At 46.0% G+C, this 12,132-nt stretch overlaps 2 protein-coding genes across 2 annotated transcripts; both read left to right on the plus strand.

The window, feature by feature from the left end:
* Nucleotides 1-5,560: 5,560 nt before the first annotated feature.
* Nucleotides 5,561-7,003, plus strand: LOC128277987 (nucleoporin seh1). Its single transcript, XM_053016607.1, has 4 exons — nt 5,561-5,802; nt 5,886-6,538; nt 6,602-6,747; nt 6,812-7,003. Exons 1-4 carry the CDS (start codon nt 5,692-5,694, stop codon nt 6,979-6,981), a joined length of 1,080 nt encoding a protein of 359 aa, XP_052872567.1. The 5' UTR covers nt 5,561-5,691; the 3' UTR covers nt 6,982-7,003.
* A 766-nt stretch (nt 7,004-7,769) lies between these two features.
* On the plus strand, nt 7,770-11,732 carry LOC128267117 (PX domain-containing protein kinase-like protein). The gene is made up of 6 exons (XM_053003905.1): nt 7,770-8,125; nt 8,569-8,710; nt 9,297-9,440; nt 9,514-10,371; nt 10,446-10,759; nt 10,873-11,732. Exons 1-6 carry the CDS (start codon nt 8,021-8,023, stop codon nt 11,326-11,328), a joined length of 2,019 nt encoding a protein of 672 aa, XP_052859865.1. The 5' UTR covers nt 7,770-8,020; the 3' UTR covers nt 11,329-11,732.
* The last annotated feature ends 400 nt before the right edge of the window (nt 11,733-12,132 follow it).

Here is a 12,132-nt window from a genome sequence, read left to right on the forward strand (position 1 = left end):
ACAATGTTGATAGGACACAAAAAAAAATGCTCGCGAAAGATTTTGCAAGCAAGTTAATGATTTAATGTTGATCTTCGCTGAAGTCGGTTTATAAACCGACTTCAGCGAAGATCAACATAGGTATACCTAGAAGGTATAGGTATACCTAGGTATACATAGGTATACCTAGAAGAATTGAAGACAATCCGTTGACTAAGTTCACTCATTAGCCAAACGGAAAATATTTTCTTCCTTCGCGAGATTAGCCGACCTATTCACAGTTGTTTCTAGCTTTGGTCAGTTGATTAGCTTTAACAATAGATTTTTCATCACCATCACCTCACTGTATACACAGTATTTGCATAACTTATACGTTTGCTTTTTGTTTTGTGAGAAAGATTTCTAGACACATGCACGCACAAATGAACATAACAGTTCGCAACACAAACTTCAATTTTAGAGCACTGCCATTAGTGATTTGCAAATAAATTTCAGCGTTTCGATTGGTTCCGTTGACGAACAAACCGCAAAATGTGGACCTATTTCGGCAGCGGAACTTACGTTTTTTTCCGTTAGATTACCACGTTATGGCCGTGCAACGGGAATGTGCAGCCACGTTTCTAACGTTTTCTTTTCTTACTCCACCACCAACCGCCGCCGCCGCGCTGCAAGACGAACGGATCGCCGCGGCCCTCTTCCGACCCCGTAACTCTGGCCACACACAAGTACAACCGTTCCGGGTTCTCTATTAACGACCAACCACGCCGGCGGTTCGCACAAAAATGATCTACTTGGGCGAAAGTTTCAATTTCACGGGTTCACGGGCACCGGCGTTGCTTCTAATCAATGAGTGGCCAGACAGGAAAAGGAAGATTAGACGAGATAGTATGTGTGTGTGTGTTAGAAAGAGAGAGAACGAGCGGGCGGCCAGTGCCAATGTAGGTGAAAGAAGCTTCACCTTTGATTTCGCTGCCTGGCCCATATCGTGTCCGTGGCCGCACCTTCCGGTGGGAAATCGAGAACCGGTGAACGGCTGAAACCGAAAAGTAGTACTTCGAATGGTGGTGCACCGGACGATCGCTGGCACACACGCACACAACACTCAATCACCACCAACACACGGACAAAATACAATGCAACTGCAAACCGTAATCAGTTCGTTCTTTCGTTTAATAGCCCCAAGTTTGCCGCGTGCTCGGGAGTCCCACGGCTCGGATCGGTGCATGGATAGGGTCGGCGCTTATTCGACATTCACCTTCACCGAGACGTGCTGTCCTGCCCCTCACCCGTTGACCCTCGCGGCCAAACCCGCCCTCTCGCGCCCGGATAGGGGATTGATAAGAGCTCGTCACGGCGCTCGTCGCTTCAGATCAGCGGTCAATCATAAACCGGGCAACCTAGCAAAACAGACAACAGCGGTTCTTTGGTGGTCGCGCCGGACGAACCAAGGTCACGAACCACAGCACGCCGTGCGCATGGCGTGAAATCTCTTTTCGGAAGATTTTGTTGCAAACCGCCGGATGACCCGATGACTCGGATCGCATACCGCGCCCGCCAAGCTGTTTGCACCAGAAGCTTCACAATTTCTACTTCGATCGGCCAAGGGTGAGGGAAATTGGAATTTCAAATCGATCAAAGTGTAACGCCAAAGACTGACCAGGCAAACGGATCGCTCAGGTATAGAACGACATAACCCAGCAAGTGCGAAGCAAAGCAAGTGTCGTCTGGCTTTCCTAATTACAACATACGAATGGATAGAAGTGACTGACGAGCACTCTTCTTGGCCGTTGCGTTTAGCGATCGGAGGAGTCGTGATCGTGCGTCACGAGGACGTCCTGCGACCGTTCGATTGTTTGTTTACTGATGAACTACGGGCACGTCGATGTCGGGGTGCAAAGGACATCCAAATATCACGGGGCTTCGAATGTGCGCATTTTGCCGCGTGCCTTTAACGTAACACCCTTTACGGTTCTACGAATGAATCGTTTTTTCTAGGTCGTTCTTTATGGAAATGCACATTGGAAAGGACTGTGTGGTTAGCGATTAAATGGCGCGTAAATAGATCGGGAACAAAAAATAACTGTCCGGGGCAACACGTCCCTGGAAGGCATCACAGCGTTTACTAGATCCATGGACACTAGGTTCGTAACCACCGACCCGCAAGTACTTCAGGCTGGTTTTATAAATCCCTTCCCGGTGGCGTTGGCAAACGTAAAAACGTTAAGTGGAAACGGTGTTCAACTTCTTCGTTTAACCCAACCACCGTTTGGTGCTTACATTTCGGAACCTGCCCTGAAGTGACGGTAGGTTAAGTAGTTGCGACGAAGCTTCAAGTGTCACTGCACTGTTAACGAGATGGTAATGGGTGTAAATTGTGGCATTTGCCGAAAGAACCAGCCATCTGTTTAAATATTCATGATATGCCCTGCACCACGGAAAAATGGGTGTCGTTGTAAAAGCTTATCTAAATATGAATTTCAAAAGTTAGAAAAATTGAAAACAATTGGCATCACTTTCAAAAAACGAAAACTTAAAATAATTTATGATATAACCAACTTCACTTTAGAGAACTTATCAAGGAAAACCGTTCATCACAGTTTGTTCAAACAACGAAAACAGGTCGGGCCAAACCCTGAACCGACAAAATTTCTGCCAGCTGATTGCCATAACTGGTGATCGCTTTCACCACCTTTGCATCGCGATAGAATTGGCTCGTCTTATCGCCTCTGGCAACAACAACAGCCACTCCACCAGACTAGCTCCAGGGCGGAACAGGAGGAACTGGTTGGCAGTTCAGAAGCATACGCTGTTACCGGTGGCGTGATTCGTATGATGATGATAACAAGCACTATCTATCTTCTTTTCCGCGCCTTGCACTGCGGTCTGGCACACACGAAATTCGCAATTTCGACAGCAACGAGCGGGGCAGCGTGACGTAATAAGCAGTTCGCGAAAGGATAAGATACCGTGCATTAGAATGAGACAATATTACTGATCCCCTAGCGGAAGGGTGGAAACCGAGCACACCGAATTACCCGCAATGTTTTGGCGTAAAGCTTACTCTATGGCCCTGTTCCCAGTGCTCGCTGTTCGCTCGGGGGTCGCCGTTCTACCACCCTGACCGTTACTTTCTTGGGACACAAACGAACTGAAGCCACCAGGTTGGGTCGTTAGTCTTTCGGCCGTTTAGTCGGGCCCAAGGGTCGTGCGTGCCACTAACACACGTCCGTTTGCAATAGCAGCGATTATTTTACAAAGCTGATTCGGAACAGGGTGGTATAATGGTCCAGCTCCAGCTATTATCAAATCAAATCAGCAAAGATAAGATAATTATGATGAACAAATCATATAAATGGTTTAGGTTTTTGAAATTTTAGAAATGATAAAATTCGACTGCACAATTTTAAGTAATCCCATTATTGACGCGTACCGACCATCGAAGACATGAGAGAGATTTCATCAAAATTTTAATACATATCATCATAACCCAACAAATATCGGGTTTCGCACGCAACATAATTGCAAGCCAGTAATATTATTAACTTTAATCTTAATTAATCTACCCCCGCTGATAGAGCAGTCGGTAGTGCTCTTCGCTGTCACGCAGCTGGCCTGGGTTTCGAATCCCGGGATCGGTTGTCACTCAACCGGCCATGGTTTCGATTCCCGATACCGGCGTGACAGGGGGGTGGTTGGCGCGGGGCTAACAATCCCGTCCGTAAAAAATTAAAAATGTTACAGAAGAGCATCAGAGATTAGCATTGTCTCTGGTGCCAGGCCAAGACTGATCAGCGGTTGTGTAGCGCCAAAAAAGAAGAAGAATATTATTAACTTAAACCTATAATATAAATAACCTTTAAACCATAAAAATTTCAATTTTTGCCTATAAAAAACAAGAAAACGTTTATCACAGTTATCGCACCAAAGCAGAAACTTCAGATTTAATGGGAAAAGCTTAACGTTCATAAACCAGTCAAGTGAAAACAATACCGATGCAAACTTCCACCCGATGTGCAGAGCCATTCCGCGATGATCTACTGACGCGTCCTGCCGGGAACAAAATGTTTATTTTGGTTTTGTTTACTATGCCGCCGCTCGGTACATGTGACCTTGAAATACACATTCAAACTCGGCGGTCCGCTCTCGCGTTCCGGTGGAGAGAAACAGATGAGTGAATGTGAGAGCATCTCTCGCGGCAGAGCGAAAACGATGAAGCGTGGATGAGAAGGCGACAGTCAGAAAGAGAGAAATGGATTCGAATGAGAAGTAGAAAGTGGATATCGTGTTCACTTGACATTCCAAAACCCCAATATCTCTGATAAGAGCCACGACAAACGCTTGTCTTGTATTTAATCATACCTAGTGGCAAATCATCAAAACAAACTTATCTAGGTTAGGTTGAAGAAAAAAACGACCAAATGCAAAATTTGTGATACACTCGCAAACTGATACTGTGCGCATAAGCAAAGATGCTCCACTCTCTCCACTCTGTTCATCTGATGACGCGTTGCCGGGAATCACACCACCCGTCTCTGATTGGTCAGAAAGGCTGAGCCCATATAAATTGGACAACAATGCCGTCACGAGAGGACCGGTGGTACGAATGGAACGAAACACAAGCGAAATCGCAAGACGCTCGAAAGAGATGCACCTACGGAGCCGCTTCCACTTGCCGGATTTTAGCCGGGTACGCTGGCGACGGCCTGGTGCTGAATCCTTGCGTGTGAATTGCGTAAAATTGGACAGAAATATGTTTCTGCACGAATGAAAATATTATAACGAGGAAACGGCTATCACTTGCGCACCAGTGAATAAACTCTACGTACACTGTTCCATGTTTCTCGGCACTTCCTGATGTTTGATATCGCGGTCAATTATGGGGGTCCCGCCGCCACGGAAATCGATTTTCTTCTGGCGAAGCACAAACTTCGGCAACGCTGGTGCGGTGGTTAGCTTTGCACACTTTTGATAACCCGTGAATACTGCAAAGGTACACTCCCGTTAGCTGGCCACACACGCAGGCGATGGTGGGTCAATTGCTTCCGTCACAACGGCCACATTTTTCTCGTAATCCCGTGGGAGCACTCGACACGGCCACCATCCACCATGCAGCCAGTGGCAGAAATCGGGTTTGTTTTCCTTTTCATGACGTTTCGTCGCAAAAGAGAAACGCATAGCGTGAATTCGGAGCGCGGCTGAGCGGATGAACGCATTTCCCCAGTGAGAAAAGCGCCCGCGAAGAATGAAATGAATTTGAATCTCTCGGCCAACAAATCTATCACATACAGTTTTTGTTTTTGGTGCTGATTACTATTCTAAGTGCGACAAGTCATCGCAAGTAGCTCTAATTATTTCATTCGATTCCTACTTTCCTTTGCTGATTCCTTCTCCATTGCTGTAGCATTGCACTCGGTACAGAAAAGGAAGATAAATACATGGCTGCCATTAATGTTGTACAGAAAATGGTCGATTGTTGAAAACCACTAGCTCATTTAAATGTAAAATACAAATGCGATGCGATTGGTGAAGAAAATGTTTAAAAATATTATATTTTGCGCATCTGTTTTTGTAGGTTCTCTACGCGCAGCACTCAAAAATGGCGAGCGCGGCAACTGTCAACTGTGAGCGTCAAACTCTCAAACAAATACCGCGAATTACGATTTTACTGTCCAAAAACATACGCTACGCACCAGTTTTGAATAATTAAACAAGATGTTTGATACCCAAATAATCCACACTGAACACAAGGATGTGATCCACGATGTTGCATATGACTATTACGGTCAACGTATGGCCACGTGCTCCAGTGATCAGTGCGTCAAGGTTTGTGGTGTTTCGGCTGTGACCGGCTTCTGATTGCGTTTTGTGAAGTGTGTAATCCGCCGCTTCTTGTTTCTTTCTTTTAGGTATGGGACCAAAACGAGCAAGGCGTCTGGAGTGTTACTTCGAGTTGGAAATCGCACTCCGGCTCAGTGTGGCGTTTATCGTGGGCACACCCGGAGTTCGGTCAGGTGCTGGCAACCTGCTCCTTCGATCGCACTGTTTCGATTTGGGAAGAGACCGTCGGCGAGAAGACGAATCCCGCGATGCCACCGCAGAAGCGATGGGTGCGCCGAACGAATCTGGTTGACTCTCGGACAAGCGTAACGGATGTGAAGTTTGCACCGAAAACGCAAGGTCTGATTCTAGCGGCTTGTTCGGCGGATGGTGTGATACGCATCTATGAAGCGCCCGACATCATGAACCTGTCTCAGTGGACACTTTCCCACGAGATAAGCGTCAAAATTCCGCTTAGTTGTCTGAGCTGGAATCCTTCCATGTTTCGTCTGCACGCACCAATGATAGCCGCGGGAAGCGACGATTCGTCTCAGAGCACCGGTGGCAAAGTGTTCATTTTCGAGTACAGTGAAAATTCTCGCCGCTGGACAAAGACGGAAACACTCAATCAAATCATCGAGCCCGTGCATGATATGGCTTTTGCCCCGAACGTAGGCAGAAGCTATCATATCCTAGCCGTAGCCAGCAAGGATGTCCAAATTTTCAACCTCAAACCAATACTGTAAGTCTACTTTCGAGCACACCAACGCAACAATTAATTGTTTCCTTAATGTAACGCTTGCAGGGACCCCACTGCCAGCAGCCGGCTTGACGTGCAGCCTGCTGCCCAGTTTGGCGATCATTATTGCACCGTGTGGCGTGTAACGTGGAACATCACGGGTACAATGTTGGCCTCCACCGGCGACGACGGATGTGTTCGCATGTGGAAGAGTACGTATAGGGTTGGTGGTGTTGTAGCCGATCGATTACCGTGCGTTTTGTACTTTGCTTCCAGTGAACTATTTGAAGAACTGGAGGTGTACCGCTGTATTGAAAGCAGAAAATTCGGAGTCAGCACCGGAAACGTCGGTAACTCCCTCGCTCAAGTCCAGCATTGTAAACGCTACCGCGAAGTACTACAAGCGAGGAACCATTAGCCACCCAGGGCAAGTGCCACGGCACTAGTTGTATGATTTGTTTTTGATGAACATTTATATAAAAAGGCTTTTTGCATGATCATCTTCAGTCTGATGTGGAATGTGGTCTAATAAATTCTTCGATACTTTCGTTACAACTTCCAAGTGATTAGTTTCCGTTAAAGTTGAAAAGTTGATTTCGCGTTGAACAAATGCTATACAAATTTTGCGTAATCAGTTCAACAATATTAATCGGCTTATCATAAAAAATAAGAATAAATAATAACCCTTCCATCAGAATAGTTCTAGCATGCCTCTGAAACCGGGTTTGTTGACGTGTAGTCCTCCTTTGGAATCAACAACCACTAGGCTCTGGTTGACGACGGCGACGGAAATGTCATTTTTTTGCAGGCGTAGAACGCGCAGAAGAAAATCAATCAAAAGTTCGGTCGTTCACGGGTCCCGTCCTACGGTTATCCTGTTATCGCAAACGTTGCATTAGATAGATTGGCAAACATATTTTTGGTTCTGCCGTTGTTGTCCTGTTCGTTTCCTTAACTCTGTAATCAGTGCTGTTTAGTTCACTTGTGTACTGCGCCTATGCGGCAATCACCTTTCTTTGTGCAGCAAATTCTTCCGGAGTTACAGTTTGGGTGACATCACTAAGTGTCGATTACCTCCGTTGCAGACATTCGACAGGGACCTACCGAAATGTTTTGGAACGAGAAATCGCCCGATTTTGCCCCGTTTAGATGAAAGGATAAACACAAGTGCATGTGCGAGGTTCCGTGGATGAAGCCGCTGTGCTTATAAAGAAGAAGTATGGATCACCAAAATTAGCCCTAGAAACCCACCGGATGTTGTTTTCCTAGTGGTGTGAAGACTAAGCTCATAGCACCTTAGTAAACCGGACAGTTCGGCGGATCAAAAGGAGTCTTTATATCACCAATTGGAGCTGGATTTCACTGCCCGGGTCCCTTCGAACTGATGAGACAGGGCAACAATTGCAGAGCAGATTTTGATGTAGTTTCTATTTACATTACGGGGCCGGGGAAAATGTCCGATTCGTGCCCGACCTCATCCCACATATGGCACTGTTCGAGCACACCGGAACCACTCAAAAGGTTACCCTAGACGACACCGAAACCTGCTGCTGTACCATCGAAACAGCACAAACTATTGATGGGCATACGGTAAGAAATCCCTAGCACTGGGGAAAAACCGGACGATGTGTAATGCTATGCATGTATGTATGTATTTGTTAAATGTTTATTATTTTAAACAACAATTGGCCACAATTTCGCAAGCTGCTTATTGGTATACAATGTCGCTTATCGTTTGGGGAAAGAAAAAACTTTAAATGACAAGGGTTCTTCAAAGTATCGGATGATGACTCGTCACAGGCACGAGTGTGTGCCTTTGCTTTTGTGAAATGATCAGTTTTTCTAGTGTTTTTATATGTTGTTTTGCCGCCAGAAAAGTATATTTCTTTATTTTCTACTTTTCTTTTTTCGTTTTCTTTCTAACTTTCTCTTTTTTGGTGCCTTTTGCCAAACCGTACGTTTTTCCTTCCATTTCTGTTCTACAAACATCTTCACCGCCAACGCTCGCGGCGGCCCCGTGAACCCTCTGCCAGGAGTACGTGTTGAGAGTGCAGCGAGGGCCCCTTCCGGAAAACAGCTGGCGCATTTTGCGGCGATACAATGATTTCGCGTCGCTCAACAAGTGTTTACAAATTTCTGGCATCGATCTGTCGTTCCCGGGCAAGAAGTATATCGGTAAGTGGCGGTTACACACCACGCGTCCCCATCAGGCGACCGGCGATTCGAATGGATTCGAACAGATGCATGGCAGAGGAGTTATTGCGGTGCTAAACCGCCTGGCGCCAACGGTAGAAAACAACCATAACGAAGAAGAGAGAGGGCAGTGAAGCACACGCTGTTTGCGCAGGAGGACACCGTCAACCAGCTTTCGGATCGATAAACGTTTTTTACGCTTCCCGTTCTCTGCTTCTTCCGCGCCACCCTTGAGCACGCCCCCCTAGTTTGTGATCATATATCTAGTGCCGGATACGTTGAACGCCTTTGACTTTGCTATCCTATTTTTCGCCACAGCAGGATGTCTTTTAGATGTTTTTTCCTTGTTGTTGCTGTTGTTCCTTTCTTGCATACATTTTCCCTTATTTTTTGTTGTATTGCGCTTATAGATGATGATCCTGCTGAAAGCCCTTGTGTCGTTACCCGGTTTTTGATACCATCACCTTCCCTCCGATTCCTAATCCGTTCAATCTTTCGATCTCTCTACCGTTTATGTTTTGCAGCATAACTCATGGACGCGTCTGCTCTTCTCTTTTCGCTCTCACAGGTAATATGCGCCCGGACTTTATAGCTGATCGATTGAATGCACTACAGGATTATATAAATCAAGTACTAATGAATCCCATTTTGGCATCATCGCTACCTACAAAAAAGTTCATCGACCCGGACAGCTACTCGACGCCGTTCCATGGTAATATGGGTTCTAGTAGGGGTTTAAGATTTTTCTAAATATTTTTTTTGCCATTTTTTAATTTTTTGTGCAGATTTAGCCCTCCAATATGCATCGATGAGTTTGCGCACCGATGGCGTTTACACGCTTGGTCAGTCGCTGGGCCCGATCGGTTGGAGACTGCGCAAGCACTACTTCAAGGTCGTGCACAAACCGCAGGGTAACAAGCATTCACCCGGGCATTCCACCACCAAACACCATCTGATTAAATCGAGCTCCCAATCGCACGGGAAGCAGCATACAACACAGGTTTGCGTCACGACGTCAACCGAGAAGGATTATAACAGCAGCGCACGCGATCAAAGCGGCAGAGACGATTTGATACTGACCTGGACTGAGTTTGGACCAGATCGATACGTGGACGATAGGGAGATTCATACGGTTCTGAAAAACTATGGCGGTGTGCAACATCCGTACATTGTGCCGATCGAACACATCGCATCCAACGATAGCGGGGCGCTCGTAATACGGAAGTTTTACAAGCAAGGCAGCCTGAAAGACACTCTTTGCTCAGCCAGTCCTTGCAATCCGTTCCTATCGAAGTACGGTAGCCCGAAAGGCAGAGCACCGCTACCGCTCAAGGAGTTGGCACTGTACGCCCGGCAGATACTGGAGGCAATTCGCTTCCTCCACTCGAAGGGATTGGCCTGTGGCCATGTTCACTGTGGCAACGTGATCATCGTCGATGGGGTGGCCAAACTGATGGATGTAGAAAACTTTTTCTTCGGAGTACCATCCTTCTACCGGCCATTTTTCGTGCAGCACAGTAAGATCAACAGTTGTGAGGCGATCGATGTTTACGGATTCGGTCATCTGTTGTACGAGATGTGCATGGGATATCCGCTGCAGGACTCGTATGCTCGACAAATCGCCGATTGTCCTGAAAGTTTGAGTGAGTAGCGCACCCTCTGGTGTCCCATTTTTATCACTTTCAAATATCCGTTACACTTTTTCAACTCTTCCTAGAATCACTGCTGGAATCGATACTTTCGCGGGACGCGTGCAAATCGGCGCTGCCTACGTTGGACCAGCTGACTACACATCCGTTCTTCGGCGAGTATGCTGGCCAGTTTAACGAAATATATGCGACCACCATCAGTGTGCAAAAGCCGCACCTCAAGTTTTCGAGCTCAGCCAAAGATCAGTTGAAGCTGGCGGTACAAAAGACTGAAGCACGGGTACGCGATGAACAACGATCGGTGAAGAACCAGAAACGGTTAGTCCGAGTCCAGGAAATGATGACTTCGGAGGAGGAGAAAAAGAAAATCAAACAGAAAGCCGTGAGTCTGCTAAACTTGCTAACAATTTGATTTGAGTAATAGTAATTACACCAATAGTTCCAACTGATGTGTCTTTTGCCATATCCCTGTTGTGTCTTTTATCTCTGGCCTAGAAACACGAACAGAAACAGGCCAAGTTACGGGCACAGAACTCGCTGCAGTTAAATAATGGACCGCCGGCGGCCTCTTCCGGCATTACGGCCACAGTTCATTTGTCCAGCTCGGTCGGTGTCATCGTTAAGTCGGACAGCACGAACAGTATTACCTCACCGCAGGAAGCACTAATGTCGCCACCGCCCCACGCGACCGACAGTGGTGGCAGCTGTTCGCCACAGCCGCCTCCGTCGGCTCCACCGATTCCCGTGCATCCTTTCTCGTTGCCTCTCGTTGCTGACTCACAACCTGCAGTCCACGGCGCTGCCACATCGTCGTCAGGTAAGCTAGTGAAGTCAATTTCCGGTGACGATGGTAGCGCTGGTAACGTTAGCAATCGAAGTGCGCTGCTCGATTCGATTTGCAGCTTTAACAAAGGTGGTCTGAAGAAAATAAATCCTAATCGCGAGAAATAAGCAGCGCATCTCATTACATCGTAAGGGCACCTCTCATGAAATGTACTGCATACTCATAAGAGATAACGTTTCTAATGAGGGAACTAGGCACGACAGAAATACAGCAAACACATGCGATGTCGTTTGGAAGGGAGCGTCTTGCCAACACACACAGATGAAAACGATTTTTGGACCAATTTTTCATAATACGTAATACAAAAAATAGTGAACTATAGAAACCCAAACAAGAAAACACCTTGTATGAATTGAAGGTGGAGACATGAAAGTAGTATCTGGTTTATTTAATTTATTTTCCCAGATGTGAAAGGATTAAAGATGGTAGTGATTTTATCGTTGTTCAAAACAATTACTCGTTTTCATTTTCGAATCGTGTTTGGTTTTTGTTTTATTTGAAGCACAGCATCCCAAAGAAAAAGATTTTTACTCAGAAAAGTAACAAAGTCCTTGAACACTCTATCTATTTTGAACATCTGTGTTGAAAGTGCATGCTTTTTAAATTTGCACTGTAAAAGGGACTTACGAACAATATTTCGGGTTTTCTCATTATTTCGACTGTGCAAATGTCAATGCTGCAATAGAGAATGGATTGTTATATATTTTTTAGAACTTACCGTTGCCTTTACATGGTTTTGGTTTTCCTTAGTTTTTTTTTATTAGATTTTCAGACACAATGAATCCGGAAATATATTACAGTTTTGTTAAACTATTTAATCTGCGGTAAACGTTTCTAATCACCGATAGAGCAGTCGGTAGTGCTCATCGCTGTCACGCAGCTGTCCTGGGTTCTAATCCCTTGATCGGTTG

Source organism: Anopheles cruzii, chromosome 2 (assembly GCF_943734635.1).
Source record: "Anopheles cruzii chromosome 2, idAnoCruzAS_RS32_06, whole genome shotgun sequence".
NCBI lineage: Eukaryota > Metazoa > Arthropoda > Insecta > Diptera > Culicidae > Anopheles > Anopheles cruzii.

Bases quoted from the DNA above. Each gene is read 5' to 3' on its own strand.
- LOC128277987 (XM_053016607.1), top strand. From the start codon at position 5,692: ATGTTTGATACCCAAATAATCCACACTGAACACAAGGATGTGATCCAC. The intron at 6,539-6,601 runs GTAAGTCTACTT...TAACGCTTGCAG, and splicing joins TTCAACCTCAAACCAATACT to GGACCCCACTGCCAGCAGCC. The intron at 6,748-6,811 runs GTACGTATAGGG...CTTTGCTTCCAG, and splicing joins ATGTGTTCGCATGTGGAAGA to TGAACTATTTGAAGAACTGG.
- LOC128267117 (XM_053003905.1), top strand. From the start codon at position 8,021: ATGGCACTGTTCGAGCACACCGGAACCACTCAAAAGGTTACCCTAGAC. The intron at 8,711-9,296 runs GTAAGTGGCGGT...TCGCTCTCACAG, and splicing joins CCCGGGCAAGAAGTATATCG to GTAATATGCGCCCGGACTTT. The intron at 9,441-9,513 runs GTAATATGGGTT...TTTTTTGTGCAG, and splicing joins CTACTCGACGCCGTTCCATG to ATTTAGCCCTCCAATATGCA.